Genomic DNA, 16,747 nt, shown 5'->3' on the forward strand with positions numbered 1-16,747 from the left:
ACTCCAACATATGCTGAGATCAACCACAAGGCTAAAGCCAAAAGAAAGAATAAAGGTAAAGACATATTGTTGTAGCGTTGTTGTTGTTGTTGTGTATCATCATAACTAACGTGCATCATCATTGTCTCGTTGACAGAAAGGAAAAGTCCTACAGCCACAGATAAAACGGTTTATTCTGGCATCAGGTCAGGAGCAGCTCTGGACGTCGACTCTGCCATGTAGGCTGTAGGATGTTTTGGTTTATAACAGGATTTATGATGTGAATTAAGTTCATAACATTCTTATGTGCTCTGGTTACACGTCTTCAAAAAACCTGTTACAGCTGAATGAACAAATATTGTCTGAAACTGAAGTAGGTAAAAGAAATATCAGACACACTCTGCAGTGTGAACAGAAATGCTTTGCAAAATCCGGTGCAAATCCGGTATGATGTAGATATTTTTTAATCTAATTGACCTGGAGATCCAGGCTGCTGCCAATATTTTGAATTTGGTCTGTTGCTGTTTCATATCCTCCATCAGTTTTATTTTTTCTTTTTGCTTTACTAACTTTTATAACGTCAGGTTCGGTTTTAAAAGAGTGACGGCACCCTGCATACTAAATTCACTTTTGAGCTGAAGCAAAATAGTCTTTAAAAAATCAAATATTCTCTCACACTTTTCAATTGTTAACTTGTAAATATAAAACTCTTGTCTGATTTTTTGCAATATCACGTTTGCCTTTATGACACAAGCAATGCTGTTGATTTGTATTTTTATTTCATTTGTTGTAGCTTTTTAAACATGTATTTGTTAAAAATAACCTGTTATGTATCAAATACATAACTCGATTTAAAATGTAAAATTGAAGCGAGTGGACTGCCCACTAAAAACTTACAGTTACATTCATGTGTATTATGCTTCTCAACTTCTACTTTGCAGCTGAATGTGCAGCCAGAAGTTTGGACATCATGTTTTTATATGTAATCATTGCTCTTTTACCTTCATTTTTATAATAAACTTTGTTATTGAAATGCAAAATAATCTGTTTATTTCCCAGATAAAGTTATATTTTCTCTTCTGTAGGTTTACTTTAAACATCATTAAATGGCCCACTGCGGTACAAATACAAAACAAAAAAATCACAAATAATAAGTGGCAGATCATTTCAACTTGTTTCAGGTATTTACTGCTGAGTAGATGAGACACAGAAACAAATCCTGCCACAAAAGATGAGAATAACTTATACACTGGCGCCTCAGTGAAACAACTACAAATTAAACAGATATGTATCTTTCTGGGGTTCCTACCTAATTGGTGCTCCTACAGCAGATGTAGAGGTTACTTGATTAAAATTTGAGAAGGACAGGGCTTTTAAGACAAGAACAGTCAATGGATCATCTTTTGTTTTTCCCCACATGTTCATCTACTTTAACCCATTTAATCACAATTTTTTCCATGCATGCATTTCAAGCCTTAGACCTCCCTAACATGCAATATTCATGGATTATTGCGTCTATGTAGGCTTTATAGTCTAATTTACACAGATCTGATCTGTTTACACTATAAATCTAAGAAAAAACAATAGATCTGGATGACATAGTTTCAATGTGCCAAGTGACCTTTAACCTCATTTGGGTCATTTCACCAATGGGGTTAAGTCAGGTGAAAATGTTATCATGCATATTTATGCATCCTGCTTAGTCTCGGTTCCCTCAGACTAAGCTTTTCAACAAGTAAATGACTCTGAAAATGTTTTCCCAGATCAGATGGTCCAATATTGAGGGCATCAAACACAAGAACCCCACTGCAGCCTCCAAACAGCTCAGAGAGCACATTGTTAGCTTGTTATCAGCTTGAGTCAAAGTGGACTGTGTAGCTTCTGGTATATTGTCCTTTGGTTGGATGAGCTCATAGGACAAATGTTTCATCGTAGTACACAGCACCATGTTTGGGAAAAACCAGACACAGTGTATCAGTGGTTTGCCACAGATTGTAAGTTCTCTGTGAACCACAGTTTCCATCTGTCTATATCTATAAAACATGAAATCTGCTTTGTTTTTGTCTCATCTTCTACCTCTTCTCAAAGAAACGTCTGTGTTTCCCGCTGTCTGTTGTTAGTTTAAATTATCAGTACCTCAACTTATATTAATTAATGATAATGTCTAGCACACTAAACTTGGGAACTGAAACCAGGCGCTCCGTCTTTCTTCAACCACGCCTTCTCGTCACTGGACAGGAAGCATCAGCGGCGTGAGGTGGGTGTTTAGAATCAAAGCGGACAAAATTTCATATTGTTATGAAGGAAACATCCTGACTCCCGCTGCTCTTTGTCTCTACAGACATTACAAACTCGCCTCTTCTGAAAACCAAGGAGAAAGCAGAACGGCATTGTTTGGTCTGAATTTCAAAACGGGGAAGACGATGCGTTACGCGCTGGACTTATTGTGTAAGTAGATCACTTTTTTTGTTTTGATAGGAAAAAAATTAAAGGGAGAAAGTGGATGTTGGATTTCAGAAATCTACTCCTCAATTATTAACGTCAACAATTTCCCTTGTGCTGCCATTCCAGTTGTCTTTTTAGCGTGAAGTGTTTATTAATTAATGTTACCTGTGCTCTGTTTTCACAATAAACTGGAATTTAACAAAATTTTATAGATTTTTAGAGGTAGCATTGTCAACCCGGCTGCAAAGATTTTAATCAACAAACAAACAAAAATAATGAAAAATGTGACATGAAGCGAAGGGTGAGATGTATTACTCGGAATAAATATATTTTTAAGTAGCAGTGGGAGTGAATTTCCAGAAGCTGTGCAGGATATTTTGAGATCTCTGACTCATAATCAAGATGTGAAGTTTCTCAGGAAAATGCAGAAGTTTGTGATGATCTCATCAGCCAGAAAAAAAGAAAAGAAATCTTAACCATCTGATGTCATGCTGATGAACAAAAAAAGAGAGACCTTCTACATAATCAGCAACTTGTTTGTCTCTTTAATGTTCACATCATTTTAATTTCTTCTTAGTACTGAACATGCTCTGCTGGGGTGGACAAGCTCAAGGTAAGTCAGTATTCTTTGTTCGCATTTTTTCATGTCACACTGAGATCTCACTGCTCCATTAGTGAACGTTTACACGTGTTAAATGTTTGTGTTGTAGATGTTGTGCTGACAACTGAGCCCAACTGGTCCACGTTTTATTTGGGAGAGTCTGTTACCTTCAGATGTTACGTGAACGGAGGAGAAGAGACGAACTGGGAATACAAAATCACCAGGAGGAGTGAAGATACTTTTGCCTACGACTTACAGAAAAGCTACACGCTAGAAGACCTGAAGATCACTGAATTCCAGTGCTCTGCTCGCAGGAGAGGAGTCTATAAAAAGAGCAAAACTATCTATTTGATTGTTTTAGGTAAGGTTAAAGGGATTTTTTACATCTTATCATTGGTTATTACCATTTTTACAATTACATAAAGAAAACATTTGTAATGTAATGCACTTAAATTCTTATTTTCTGGCTGGAAAGAGAAAATCAATTGACAATGTTGGATTTTCCTTGTGCTGCGCAGTTGGTACCACTGTTGCCTTGCAGCAAGAAGGTCCTGGGTTCAATTCCCGGCTTCACACCAGTAGTAGGGTCTTTGCATGTTCTCCCTGTGCATGTGTGGGTTTTTTTCCAGGTTCTTTGTCTTCCTCCAAAAACCTGACTGCTAGGTTAATTGGTCTCTCTAAATTATCTCTCTTGTCTCCACTGGGGACAAAAGTGTCAGAAAATGAATGGATGGATTTTCCGCCACCTTGTGGTGTCAGTGAAGTAGTGCATAAACACAACAGAAATAGACAAACAGAAGCATAAATGACCATCAGTTGTTATTTGTTAGTTTAAACGTAACACTGGGTTCATTTACAAGGCGAATAAATCTGTAAAAATTACACATGTTTACTGTGAGAGCTTGGATAAGCAGTTGCTGTTCTTGTTTAATTGTATTATTTCTTGGGATCTGGAGAACATATTTTTTTTCTATTAATTTTCATAAGGGAAGTTAAATCAGTACATTCTGCCACCCATTGCTTTGTTAATGTGTAACTAACTTGATCGAGATATGTCGTAAAATGTTAGAAGACATTTAAAATAAATAAATAAAATGTACTATTTTTTGATTCGTTGTTTTTCAAAACAGCGGAGAAACCCAGAGCTACGCTGACAGCAGGTCCAACAACCATACCAGTAGGGGGCAGTGTGACACTGAGATGCTTGATAGAGAGCTCCGTTGGACGGAAATACAGATGGTTCAGACTGATTTCAGGCACCTCTGAAGAGATCAGCACAGGTCATGAAGAAAACAGAGCCATCACTGTGAAACAAGGAGGAATCTACTGGTGTGAAGGACAGAGAGAAAAACCACCATTCTACAGCCGACCCAGCCACGACGTCACCGTTAAAAAAACTTGTGAGTTTTGTGTCTTGAAAGCAGTTACAAAACTGTAAGAAATTAAGTCAACTTAATCTACTTAAGCAATGCTTCTCATGTGATTTTATGTTTTTGTTCAGACACAACTAATATTATTATTCTGTAAACAGTATCCAACAAGGTTGTAGTGTCCTGCCAGCCAAACGGCCCCCATATCATCATTGGTGAGACGATCACTCTGACATGTGAGGTCCAGGGAGGAGAAACCGCTGCGTGGGTTTGTGACTGGAGGAGATCTGGGTCATTCATACACAGGACATGCAGTAAAGACTGGACTTTCAGAGTCTCTGAGTCCAGCAGTGGAGACTACATTTGTCATTGCAGGAGAAGAGACGACTGGTATGCTTTGACAAGGTGGAGTGAAAATATCACACTGTCTGTATCAGGTAAGTTAGGTTTGTTGTTGTTGTTGTTTTTTTACCTCTAAAATAAAAAAAAAGAAACTAATTCAATATCTAACAGCATTTTGAAAATCTTGTTCAAAAGTGGCCAAAACCAGAAAATGGATGAATATTTTCTTAAATGTTAATTGATACTGTATAATTCTTACACATGCTAATCTGTCAAAAACATTTGATTTGGGTTTTTTCATGGAAACTGAATGTACTCAATTAAATTTTCTCACATGACTTCTTGTTTCGCTTCATATTTCATGTAAACAGTTTCCAAGAAGGTTTTTGTGACTCGACAACCAAACTGGCCTCAGATATTCAGTGGTGAGTGGATCACTCTGACATGTGAGATCCAGGGAGGAGAAACCACTGAGTGGACGTGTGACTGGAGGAGAGACGGGTCGGTTATCCTCAGGACAGACAGTAAAGCCTGGACTTTTAGAGTCTCTGAGTCCAGCAGTGGATGTTACATGTGTCAATGTAGAAGAAGAGACGACTGGTTTTCTTCAACAAGGTGGAGTGAAACTATCAAACTGTCTGTTGCAGGTAAGTTATGTTTGTTAGAGCTGTAGAGCTGCCATGAAAAACAAGGTTGCTTGTAAAAAATAAAAATAAGATCTTCTTAAGACCTTCCTACTTCTGTAAGTGTAAGTGTTTTCCACACAGACTGTGTTGGGGAAACTCCTGCACCAATCTGGATGTTGGCAAACCTCTATCTTAATTGTGGCGAGCCAATGAAAGGTGGACTTGCTGGTGGACTTTGGATTATTGCATAAGCCAAATAGACTTGAGCTTGATGTCAAAAACTGATGATCAGATCTTCTGCCTTTCTGCAAGTTAGTCAGGTTCTGGACTAACAATCCAGCCTGAGACAATTACTGTCATCATCATGGTGGCTTTGCATGACGTTCTTTATCCAAAATGTTGTGTTAGGTGTACTTCAAATGTAACTGGAAACATTCTAATAGATAAGAGGACGTTCTAAAAATCTGTTTCTTCAGCAAATTTGAGATAGTCATTTACTCTCTTTGAAGCGTTCTTTGTTTTTTGTATTTCCCTGAAAGATGCTTTGAAAATAAAATGTGCTTCCCTGTGTATTTATTTATTTGTTGTCAGTAGTGTATTGGGTCTCAGAACTCTTTCATATATGCTATTTATTTCTCTTTAATCACAGGTAGACCAAAGGTCCAGTTGAGTGCCAACAGCCTGGAGATACCAAGCAGAGTAACTCTGACCTGCTCAGTGACTCCATCATCTATTGGCTGGAAATATTACTGGTACAGAGATGAGAAACCTGATGAACCTCTGATGACACAAGAACCCGTTTTCTCTCCAAATGAACTGATGGGTGTCTCAGAGAAAAGCCTGCACTGGTGCAGAGGAGGAAGAGGAGAACCAGTGTACTACACAGACTACAGCGATCCAATCACAATCAGTAGTAATGGTGAGTTTAACTAGGCTTTGTTTCTAATACAGAGTCAAAAATGATACTGTCTGTTTTATTGTATTAAATAGTTTCCAAAACAAATTGTTTATTTTTTAATAAAGAAAATCATAACTTAACAAGTCCATGTTAATCCCGTTAAATTAAAAGTAAATTTGTTTATTGTGTTTTTCTTGTTCTGCATCTTCTCGTACAACCTTTGAGAGGAACACGACAAATACTGGGGATGATTATGAAGTTTATGATGTTTTGTTTTTCCAGTAACTGTATCCAATCCTGTCAGCTTTTCAATTCATGTGATGTTGATCGTTGGACCAGTTAGTGGAGTGGTTCTCATTGTCCTTCTGCTCTTGTGGCGGCGTCACAGATGGTCCATGGGTGAGAGCTTTTTCTTCTCATCTTATTGCTTCTTAATTCTTCCGTACATGTGGGTTTTGAAATCGAGTCAATCAATGTAAGTCTGTTGTCAATGATCCAAATTGCTTTGTCTTCTTCCTCAGATTTGTGCAGCATCAGGTGAGTATATAATATCTACACTCTCTCATCTCAGTCGCAAACTTTTCTTTCTTTCATAGTTAAATTTGATCCACTTTAATGTTTTTAGGTTATTTCAGTCTGAAAGCAGCAGTCAGAGTCCAGCCACTAATCCTGGAGGGAACCAGATTGAAAGTCATTACAGCTCCCTGCTGCACGGTTAGTCACACAATAAACATAGCTTTACTTTGTTGTAACTTTTTAGTGCAGTTTCATAAAATGTGTAAAAATGAGCTAAATGTCGATGTGAAAATCAATTGTCACAACCATAACTGCAGAATGAGCATTGCACATAAACATGTATAACTTTAATCAGATTATTTCTTTGACGTTTTTATTTATTGCAGGCACCACGTCTGTGTATGAGACAGTCCATAACCGAGGAGCCGCAGGAAACGGTAACGTATATGTACTAGTAAAATTCTCAGGAGATTTTGAAACACTAATTTATGTTTTCTATGTGTTCTTGGCAATTTCAACAGAGAATCTTCCTGATCCAGAAGAAGGTTCTGTTTATGTCAATGTGAGACCAGATAATTACAGCTCAGCATGAAGGTCAGATAAATTCCTGCCTTGGTTGTTGTCACTTATATTTTTAATTATTCGTACGTGATTAAGTGGAGGTTAATCATAAACATCCTCGTTTATATACTTTACTTGAAGCTATATTATTGTGTCATGAAGTCATGACTGTAGGCCATTTGTCTTTGTTCTCTAAAAACACTTTCTCATTCTGACAATGATAACTATTCAGTTTTTTTATTTTATTATTATTATTATTACAGTATCATGTGACTCTGGTTTCTGACTTACAGAGTGTGAGTCTGTTACCCAGCAGGTTTCTTTTGAATTTAAAGTGCACTCTTCATTTGTTTCAATCAGCAACTGTTTCTAATACACATTTTTTGAGGAGTTACAGAAAGTATTAGGAAGCCTTGTGACACATATGATCTGTGTTTGCAGGAAACTGGAGTCCAGCAGCAACAGATGCTCCAGTTTTTATTCTCAGATCAGGAAAAGTTGTGGACAACACTGCCGCCCCGCAGGCTGCTGCGTTATTCTGCAAGTCTTTGACTCATCTGATGTGTCTTCATATTTTCATTATTTGTTGTGCTGATTATTGTATTTCCCCAGATTTAAGATGCAAAAGATGTTGATATGGCTCATATGTTATAGATAAGTAAAAAAAAAATCCATAATTTATTTTTTAATAATATTTTCATTAGTTTTATGTTTTCACAAGCAGAGAAAATAGAACATTGCACACTGTGTTGTCTATCACCTTATATAAGTTTGTGATAAAGAAGAAAAACAAAAAGAAAAAAAACAACAAATAACAAAGTTTGGAAGATTCTAGTAAGATAAAACAAAATATAAACATCACCATTGTTACCCATACAGCAGCATTTGAGGCTTTCACACTTTTGCTGTGTTTGTAATAAATAGCAGACTGCAGCACAGTTTGACTATTGGTGCCTGTTTTCAATGAAACGTGCATGAGGTACAAAATGTACAAATGTGTAAAACATGAATAAATAGAGTAGTTTCAACGATTCATGGACACAGTTGGTGTTCAGGTTGTGCTCTGATTGCTGCTTTGGTGCCAATGAATGCTAAAGTATGAGAGTGAGGCCTGTGGAGCATTTCCCAGAAACCCATCAATCAGAAGACCTGCAGACTAGTGAAATGTGTTTCAGCCCAAATACATTTGAACCACACATACGTTTAGATCTCAAGTTTTAATGGGCTAACGTGTTTTTAGACCATAATGAGAAGAGCTTATGAGAGCGTGACTCCAGAGAAAAGCACTTCACACTAGAGACACAGTTGCCCCAAATGTGGGGCTTTTCCCCCCCATTATACTCCACACCCTGCCAGACAAGACAAGTTTAAAAGAGGGGATAAAAGAAAGATTGTTTAGACTAAAAACTTTCTTTCATAGTTTAAAATTTGTTTGTACTCTTTGACCTGTTAGTATAATCCAGTGGCATTCCAGGTCTGTTTGAAACAGGAAGGCCCATGTTTGGACTGTGTGAAGGTAATGCGCAGAGCAGCATGACGATCTTGTCTTCCTGTTTGCTGCAGCTCAAACTGTTTGTTGTTTTATGTTATTCATTACCATCTTTGTTAGTTTAAAGGTTTTGGGGAAGCATTGCCTATTCACACATTAAGGTATTTTATTAATTTCAGAATTTCTGTAACATTTTTTGCTATTTTTTTGCACTTCCACACTCACCCTGGTGTTTTCGTTGGGCCGTAAGCGCTGAATCTAAAGAGCACAAGTTGTTCTCACGCAGAACCTTTTTGAGCTTTTTGCACCTTTCTAAATGCAGAATACTTCACATCTTTCCCAGTGTCACTGATCTCTTATCTGCCTCTGTTCCCACCTATGGTCTTGTGTGAGATCATTCTGTCACTTGTATTTAGAGACTAAAGACAACTATAAAAATAGTCCCCTGGTTGGTTTCCCATGCTCTAGAAACCACATGCTGCTTTAGCTCGAAACAACTAATTCGACTTTATTTAAATGTTGCAATTGAATCTGTTGAAAAAAGGGGAAAATCGTTGATGTTTTTGCTTCCAGTCGTTTCTGGAGTGAGAGATTCATTTCAAATAAACGGTCAAAAGATTAAAAAAAAAAACAAGCAAAAAAAAAACAGAATCTTTAAACACTTATGCAAGCTTTATAAAATTGAATTTCTTCAAAGTCCAAAAGAAGAACCTGCTTACGTTTAATATCTGTGTCCACTTTTATTCATTCACTTATTGCCACTGATGCGTGAAACGTTTGTCTTATTTTAACCCGACCTTCTCGTCAGTGGACAGGAAAAGTCCCGGCGGTTTGTAGCAGAAACGCAGTACACAGTGATGTCAATGTCAGTAAATGAAGACCTCGTGACCTCAGTCTGAGGCGTTAAGTCTGAGGTGATCTGTTTATTTAAAGCATTTGGAGCTTGTCCCCTCATTAAAGAAAAATAAAATTGACCAAAGAGGTAAAACGCGAAGATGAGCAGCATCTCGATTTCTGTGCTGGGCTCCTTGTGTAAGTAATTACCTTTTGTGTTTGGATGGTGAAAATAGAGCAAAATATTTCAAACAAATTAAGATTGTTTAATTACAAAAGCAAGCTTTCTATTGCACCTCTTTCCTGTTGTCATAGTTTCCTTTCTCCTTTAAATATTGGTCATCCACTGATTTCATCATCACAGCAACACGGCAATTTGATCCAAAAGGTGCTGATTGTTACAAACGGCACAAACTTGTAAACTAAATATGGTGTGAATTTTGCGTTGGAAGCCTGAAAATGTTTCGTCATCAGACTCAAAGTCAGGGTGTCAAGTATTCAAAGTGCAGTTTAGGCTCATAATTCACAAAACTTAACTAACTGTGGCTTTTTGACAGAACAAAAATAATCCTGAATGTTGTCTTCAAAAGAAATGGATGCATTTTTTAAACAGAACAACAGAGTCAATGGTGAATTTGTGGATGGGACAGACTTTTATTTTATCTTAACTTCTGTCATGTTTAATATTGATAATGCCAATAAGATATCAACCTTTATTTCAGTGCTGAGAACATTTCTCTGCTATGGACAAACTCAAGGTAGCTGGACAGCTTTTAACCTTTTTTCCAATAATGTACCTCCACTTTTTTTCTTTATCATATTCTGTTATTTATCTATTTTGTTTCCATTAACAGCAGACAGACCCATGGCCACACTGAGAGTAGGTTCAACAACTATACCAATAGGGGGCAGTGTGACACTGAGCTGCTCAGTGGAGCCCTCTGCTGGATGGAAATACAGATTGTTCAGACAGACCTCAGACACACCTGAAGTTCAGGTGAGAACAAATAATGAGGGAAACAGAGACATCACTGTGACACGAGGAGGAATCTACAGGTGTGAAGGAGAGAGAGGAAGAGCAGAATCCTACAGTGGATCAAGTGACGAGGTCACCGTCCATATAAGCTGTAAGGTTTCATCAATCATTTGATCTACTCTGTAAATTTGTATATTTTTCTTGAACTGAAACAGTTAATGTATTTTTTAATGGTTCTGTTTGTTTTCCTACTGTTCATATGTGATGGAAACAGTTTCCAATGAGGTTGTTGCAACTCGACGACCAAACTGGCCTCAGATGTTCAGCGGCGAGACGATCACTCTGACATGTGAGGTGCAGGGAGGAGAAACCACTGAGTGGACGTGTGACTGGAGGAGATCTGGGTTGGCGTCTCACAGGGCATATGGTAAAGACTGGACTCTCAGGCTCTCTGACTCCAGCGGTGGAGACTACATGTGTCGTTGCAGGAGAAGAGACGACTGGTATTCTTCAACGAAGTGGAGTGAAGCCATCACACTGTTTGTGTCAGGTGAGTTTTGTTTTTTGTTGGTTTTTGAGAGTTGGGTTGAAGCAAAAGCAAGCAAAACCAGAGAGGAGCAGGGGACCTCCAGGACTGTATCAAGCAAGTAATTTTTTTAAATGCTCTGACAGTCGATCTGAAGCAAATCTAAACCACTATTTACTGCTGCCCTACCAGCAGGGGGCTCCAGGAGAGCTTACTGTTGCTGAAGACATATCTAATAAACAAAACAAAAAGACTTTATATCTTATATAGTGTAGTCCCCTATAAAATAAAAACATGAAGCTTGTTTAAAAGAAAGATTAAAGCAAGCAGATGTAGATTTTTCTATTTTATCAATTTGAAATATTCATGAGATGTTGCTCAGAGGATTTTAACTATGTAGTTTCAGCTCATGTCTGACACTCTCTATCTACACAAAACATCACACATGATTCCATCTCACCCTCCCAAACTTAAATCAAACCCTCTCCATCACATAATTCCCACAATTATGTCATGTTCTGAAAACTTACGAAGTACAATCCTGTGTGCTGGTACGTTTTTCAGTACCTTTGAGGTTTTTCTTATTTTCTTTTTTGTCAACTAGTCACCTTTCGCCAGTAACTCTTCATAATTACATAATGTAAGCCACATTATGTTTTGGGTTGTGACCTGCCTTTACCAAAATGTCTTTTTCTTGGCAGCTTTTAACAGAGTCTCAAAAAGCCCAGGCAGTTGCTCATCTTGGCCCAGTGGCTGAAGCTGCACAATAAAATCCTCAGCTTTTACTCTCTTAGCGTTTTGTATATATTAACTTAGTCTGATAGAAACATAATTTAACAACAAAGGTTTATTATAGAGTTTACCAATTTCCCTTTCTATCATCTACAGACAAACCCACAGCCAAACTGATGGTAGGTCCAACAACCATACCAGTAGGGGGCAGTGTGACCTTGATCTGCTCAGTGGAGCCCTCTGCTGGATGGAAATACAGATTGTTCAGTTGGCCCTCACACACACATGGAGTCCAAGTCAGAACTAACAATGAGGAAAACAAATATTTCACTGTGGCACAAGGAGGACTCTACAGGTGTGAAGGAGAGAGAGGAAATCCTAAATTCTACACTGAATCAAGTGATGATGTCACTATCCAGATAAGCTGTAAGTTTCATTATCTTTTTGCCCCATTGGGCTTTAACACTGTTTGGTTTATGATGCTAGATGGGGCCGTTGTTAGCACCTGACACAATCAGGTTGCGGATTTGAATCCCAGCCTGAGACCTTTGCAGGTAGATTTACACGTTGCTACGTCCATGTGTGCATCTTTCCAGGTACTCTAGTTTCCTCTCGCAGTCCAAAAATCTGACTGTGTTAGAGGAACAACATTCAGTCTCTACGCTCCAATCTGGAACAAACTCCCAGAAAACTGCAAAGATGTTGAAACATTGAGTTTCTTTAAATCAAGGCTAAAACTCCACCTGTATAAAGTTGCCTTTTGCTCAAAATAACTGGAACATTGATCAATATAATTGATGCATATTTGTCCTATAATTTTTGACCATGACATCTAATGTACTTTAATGTTTGTTGGTGTTTACTGAATGATGTTTGTGTAAATCACTTTGAACTTCCTTGTTTCTGAAATATGCCATTCAATCAAACTTGACTTGACACAGGCTAAATTACTTTTAACTTTAATATGTGTGCACTTCAAGGTGACAGGTGTTAAAACATTGATAGGTTTTAAAACATTAAATGTTGTTTTTATTAATGTTTCTCTTCTTATCTGATGGAAACAGTTTCCAACGAGGTTTTCGTGGCTCGACAACCAAACTGGCCTCAGATGTTCAGTGGTGAGTCGATCACTCTGGCATGTGAGGTCCAGGGAGGAGAAAACTACTGAGTGGACGTGTGAATGGATGAGATCTGCGTCGGTCATACAGAGGACAGACAGTAAAGACTGGACTTTCATTGTGTCTGAGTCCAGCAGTGGAGACTACACGTGTCAGTGTAGACCCAGAGATGATGGGCTTTCTTTAACACGATGGAGTGAAGCCATCACACTGTCTGTATCAGGTGAGTCATCAATGTTTTGTCTAATCTGGGAAATTGCTCCCCTATATCTGTCAAGTAAAAAAAACCACACAAAACTATATGTTATTTCTCTGTACATACATTTGCTATTGCTTTCTGACAGAAATAGGACCAGGAACAGCAAGTCTCAGAACTTTTAACCAAAGTTTGATGTTTAGTAAATGAGACTTTTGTCATTTTCTTTATCGTGAATTCACCAACAGGTAAACCAAAGGCCCGATTGATTAGTAATAGCAGAGAGATACCAACAGGAGGCAGAGTGACTCTGACCTGTACAGTGGACTCATCGTCAACCGGTTGGAAATATTTCTGGTACAACGAGCAAAACTTCACAGATCCTCTGACCCGAAAAGAACTGTTTCCCTTCAAATGGACAAATGAGTGTCTCAGAGGAAGGACTGTACTGGTGCAGAGGACGAAGAGGAAAACCAGTTTACTACACGGACTACAGTGACACAGTCAGCATCACTAAGAATGGTGACTCATTTCTGATACAAATTTTAAAAAATAAATCAATCAAAAAGTAAATAAATTATGTGTTAATGTCGTTGTGTTGTCACCAGTGATGGAGCATCACAATCAGCATCAGATTTAAACTCTCATAGATCAAATCCTTTCACAATGTGCACTTGAGACAAACGTTTGAAATTTTAATATTTTAATATCTTATTTATTATTTAAAGCATTTAGAAAGGAGCAAGGTAATAATTTAATTCACTGGTGTGTTCAAATTGAAAGTAACACTTTTCTGGAATAGAGAGAATGACTTTGGAAAATCTGCAGCTAACTTGCCGATTTATTTTTTATTGTTTCTTATTTCCAGTAACTGTGTCCAGTCCGGCCAGCTCTTCATTTCCTGTGATGTTTATCATTGGACCACTTGTTGGAATCATCCTCATCATTCTCCTCCTCTTGTTGTGGCGTTACAGACTGTCAAAGGGTGAGATACGTTTCATCAGATTGGTTCTTAACGTTGTTAATTAATCGAACGCAATTAGTATTTTTAGCTTTGAAATGCAAAACATAAATTGTAACAATTATGCTTTTTTTGTTTTTTAACTTTCCCAGATTTGTCCTGTCTTAGGTCAGTAACATCTGGCTTCTCATCTAAAACATGGATCATTAATTATTTCTGTAATTATGGAATTTAAACCACTTTCATATTTTTAGGTCATTCCAGTCTGAAAGCAGCAGCCGGAGGCCGACCGCTAATCATGGAGCGAACAAGACGGAAGGTGATTACAGCTCTCTGCTGCACGGTTAGTCACCGAGCAAAAAAAAAAAAAAAACTGCATTTTCTTAATTTAATCATTCATAACTCATTTTAGTCATTTCTTTGCTGTGACACATCTTCATAAGAAAGGAGGATATCACAATAGAGCTAATTTTGACTGACAAACTCAAAACAACAGGGCTAAACTCCTGAAGTGTGTTTGTGCTAAACGTCGTCATCGTTTCATCAGCATTAATATCCACTGTGATTATATCTCTGCTTCTTGATTTAATAAAATGCAGCTGTATCAATGCCATGAGTTAGTTTCATGGAAACCATTCATGAAGCAAACTGAATTGTTTCACAGCAATTGTTTCAATTCAGCAATTAGAGTTAGTGTTTAATTGTCAGTAAGAAGCAACTGACAACTTTCCTCTTTAGATGCAGCCAAATAAAGAAAATATAAAAGATCTAAATCAATCTTGAAATTTATACATACAAAAACAGAAATCAGAGCTTTTTAATTTTGATTTTACATTTGTTATGCATCACAGGCACCACTTCTATCTATCAAATTATCCTTCCGCGTGGAGCCGCTGGAAATGGTAACGTATATTTTACTACAGAGCCGGAACAACCAAGTTATTAGAGGATATAAGATGTAAAATTCTGAACTATTTCCATTACAGATGAAGCTGTGACATACACAAAGAGAAGAGGTAAATAACTGAAAAAAATCGTTGAAGAAGAACAAATGAGAATATTTCAACATATTAATAATTTTTTTTCCATATTCTTGCTATAATGTTCACAGAGAGACCTTATCATCAAGAGGACAGTTCTGTTTATGTCAACGTGAGACCAGGAAATAACAGCTCAGCCTGAAGGTCATATGAGACAATGTTCCTGCCACACATATAGAAGTTCTACTTACAGTTCTGATTTTTGTTATGAATTTACTACCATATCCCAGCTGTCTTTATTCTCTAACAAAGTTTGCTGACAATAATCACATTGCTGTGTTTTAAAAATGTATCCTGTGATTTGCCTTGTAGGGTGCATGCTGTGCTGCTTTATTCTGCGCTGTAATCTAATAACTCAAATATGAGCTGATTTAATCCAGTTATATCTCTGCAAAAGTAACTTATTACCAAGATTCATAAAATGAAATATGAAAATTGCTGCCATTACTCTTATTCAGCATTTGTAGCTTTTCTGCTTTTCCTATGCATGCAGTCAAAACAATATTTGTGCCGTTTGAATATTTGGTGCTTTTGTGTAATGATATGAGATTAAAGTCTCGGGAGCATTTTGAAATGTTTATCAGTATTTTCATGTCTTCTTTATTACCTATTATTATTTACAAGGAAAGCCCCAGCCCCTTAGGTTTAAACACATTACTAAATATTTTGTTTAGTCCTTCATTATAAATATTAGTGAAGCTCAAAATGTTTGTAGCAGTTCAAAAACTAAACAGAGACCAAAACATGAAGCGAGGGAAGCAAAATATTTCAAAATTGTTAGACCTACAATTATTATAAGTATGAGTAGTTAGACTGTGCCAATGATATCCACAACAACCTCGGTCTTTCAGACCACCTTGATGTTGGAGATCAGTGCATATCTCCAAGACTCCAAATGAAACAAAATGAAAATAATTTAAAAAATAAAAAATCCTGACATTTTAAAATAAATTATATTGTGTTTTTTTTTTACTCCTTTAAATTTATGGATGAATGTCATGCAGCTCAGTAACATGACAATGAGACTTTTAAGCAGTAAAACTGCTGCAGTTCATTTTAACTTCCACCAGGTGGTAGCAAAGAACATTTTAAAAATTACACTCATGAATTTTAATACAGGAAGCTGTCGATTGTTTCTTATGAGTAATTTTGAGCACTTATAAACTACTAATTTGCATAAAATGAGATAATTTTATACATCTGCTTTCATGTTTTTTTATTTTTATATTTGTGACCGATGAGGAATTAAAATATAACAATTGACACATATTGTCATATCCACAGACTGGTGTGCTACATGTTGGATGTCTGCTCTCTCCTCTTCCTCCTCTTCAGGGTGTGACAGGAAGCTGCAGCTTCCAGGTGAAATGCATTTCCCTCATCAAGGAACAGTGCTGAGAGGAGCGGATTCCCAGAAACAGACGCCAGATTTTTCCTGTAACGATAAGTTGCTTTTACACCATTAGCACATTTAGCACTGAGTGAATGAAGTTAATTGACAGCGCTAAGACCCTCCTCCTGGTTCTGATTGGTTGTT

The 16,747-nt window shown here is 37.3% G+C and overlaps 1 protein-coding gene across 1 annotated transcript; it reads left to right on the plus strand.

The window, feature by feature from the left end:
- Positions 1–2,365: 2,365 nt before the first annotated feature.
- On the plus strand, positions 2,366–15,728 carry LOC129352412 (B-cell receptor CD22-like). The gene is given in 16 exon segments (XM_055021381.1): positions 2,366–2,427; positions 3,002–3,037; positions 3,135–3,386; positions 4,156–4,425; positions 4,557–4,832; positions 5,109–5,388; positions 10,523–10,788; positions 10,912–11,187; positions 12,052–12,321; positions 12,960–13,054; positions 13,056–13,236; positions 14,078–14,194; positions 14,323–14,338; positions 14,425–14,513; positions 15,022–15,072; positions 15,282–15,728. Coding segments are annotated over 16 exon segments (2,571 nt in total). The 5' UTR covers positions 2,366–2,402; the 3' UTR covers positions 15,353–15,728.
- Positions 15,729–16,747: the final 1,019 nt, after the last annotated feature.

The sequence above is a fragment of the Poeciliopsis prolifica genome, unplaced genomic scaffold (genome assembly GCF_027474105.1).
Source record: "Poeciliopsis prolifica strain line A6 unplaced genomic scaffold, Auburn_PproV2 SCAFFOLD075, whole genome shotgun sequence".
Classification (NCBI taxonomy): Eukaryota; Metazoa; Chordata; class Actinopteri; order Cyprinodontiformes; family Poeciliidae; genus Poeciliopsis; species Poeciliopsis prolifica.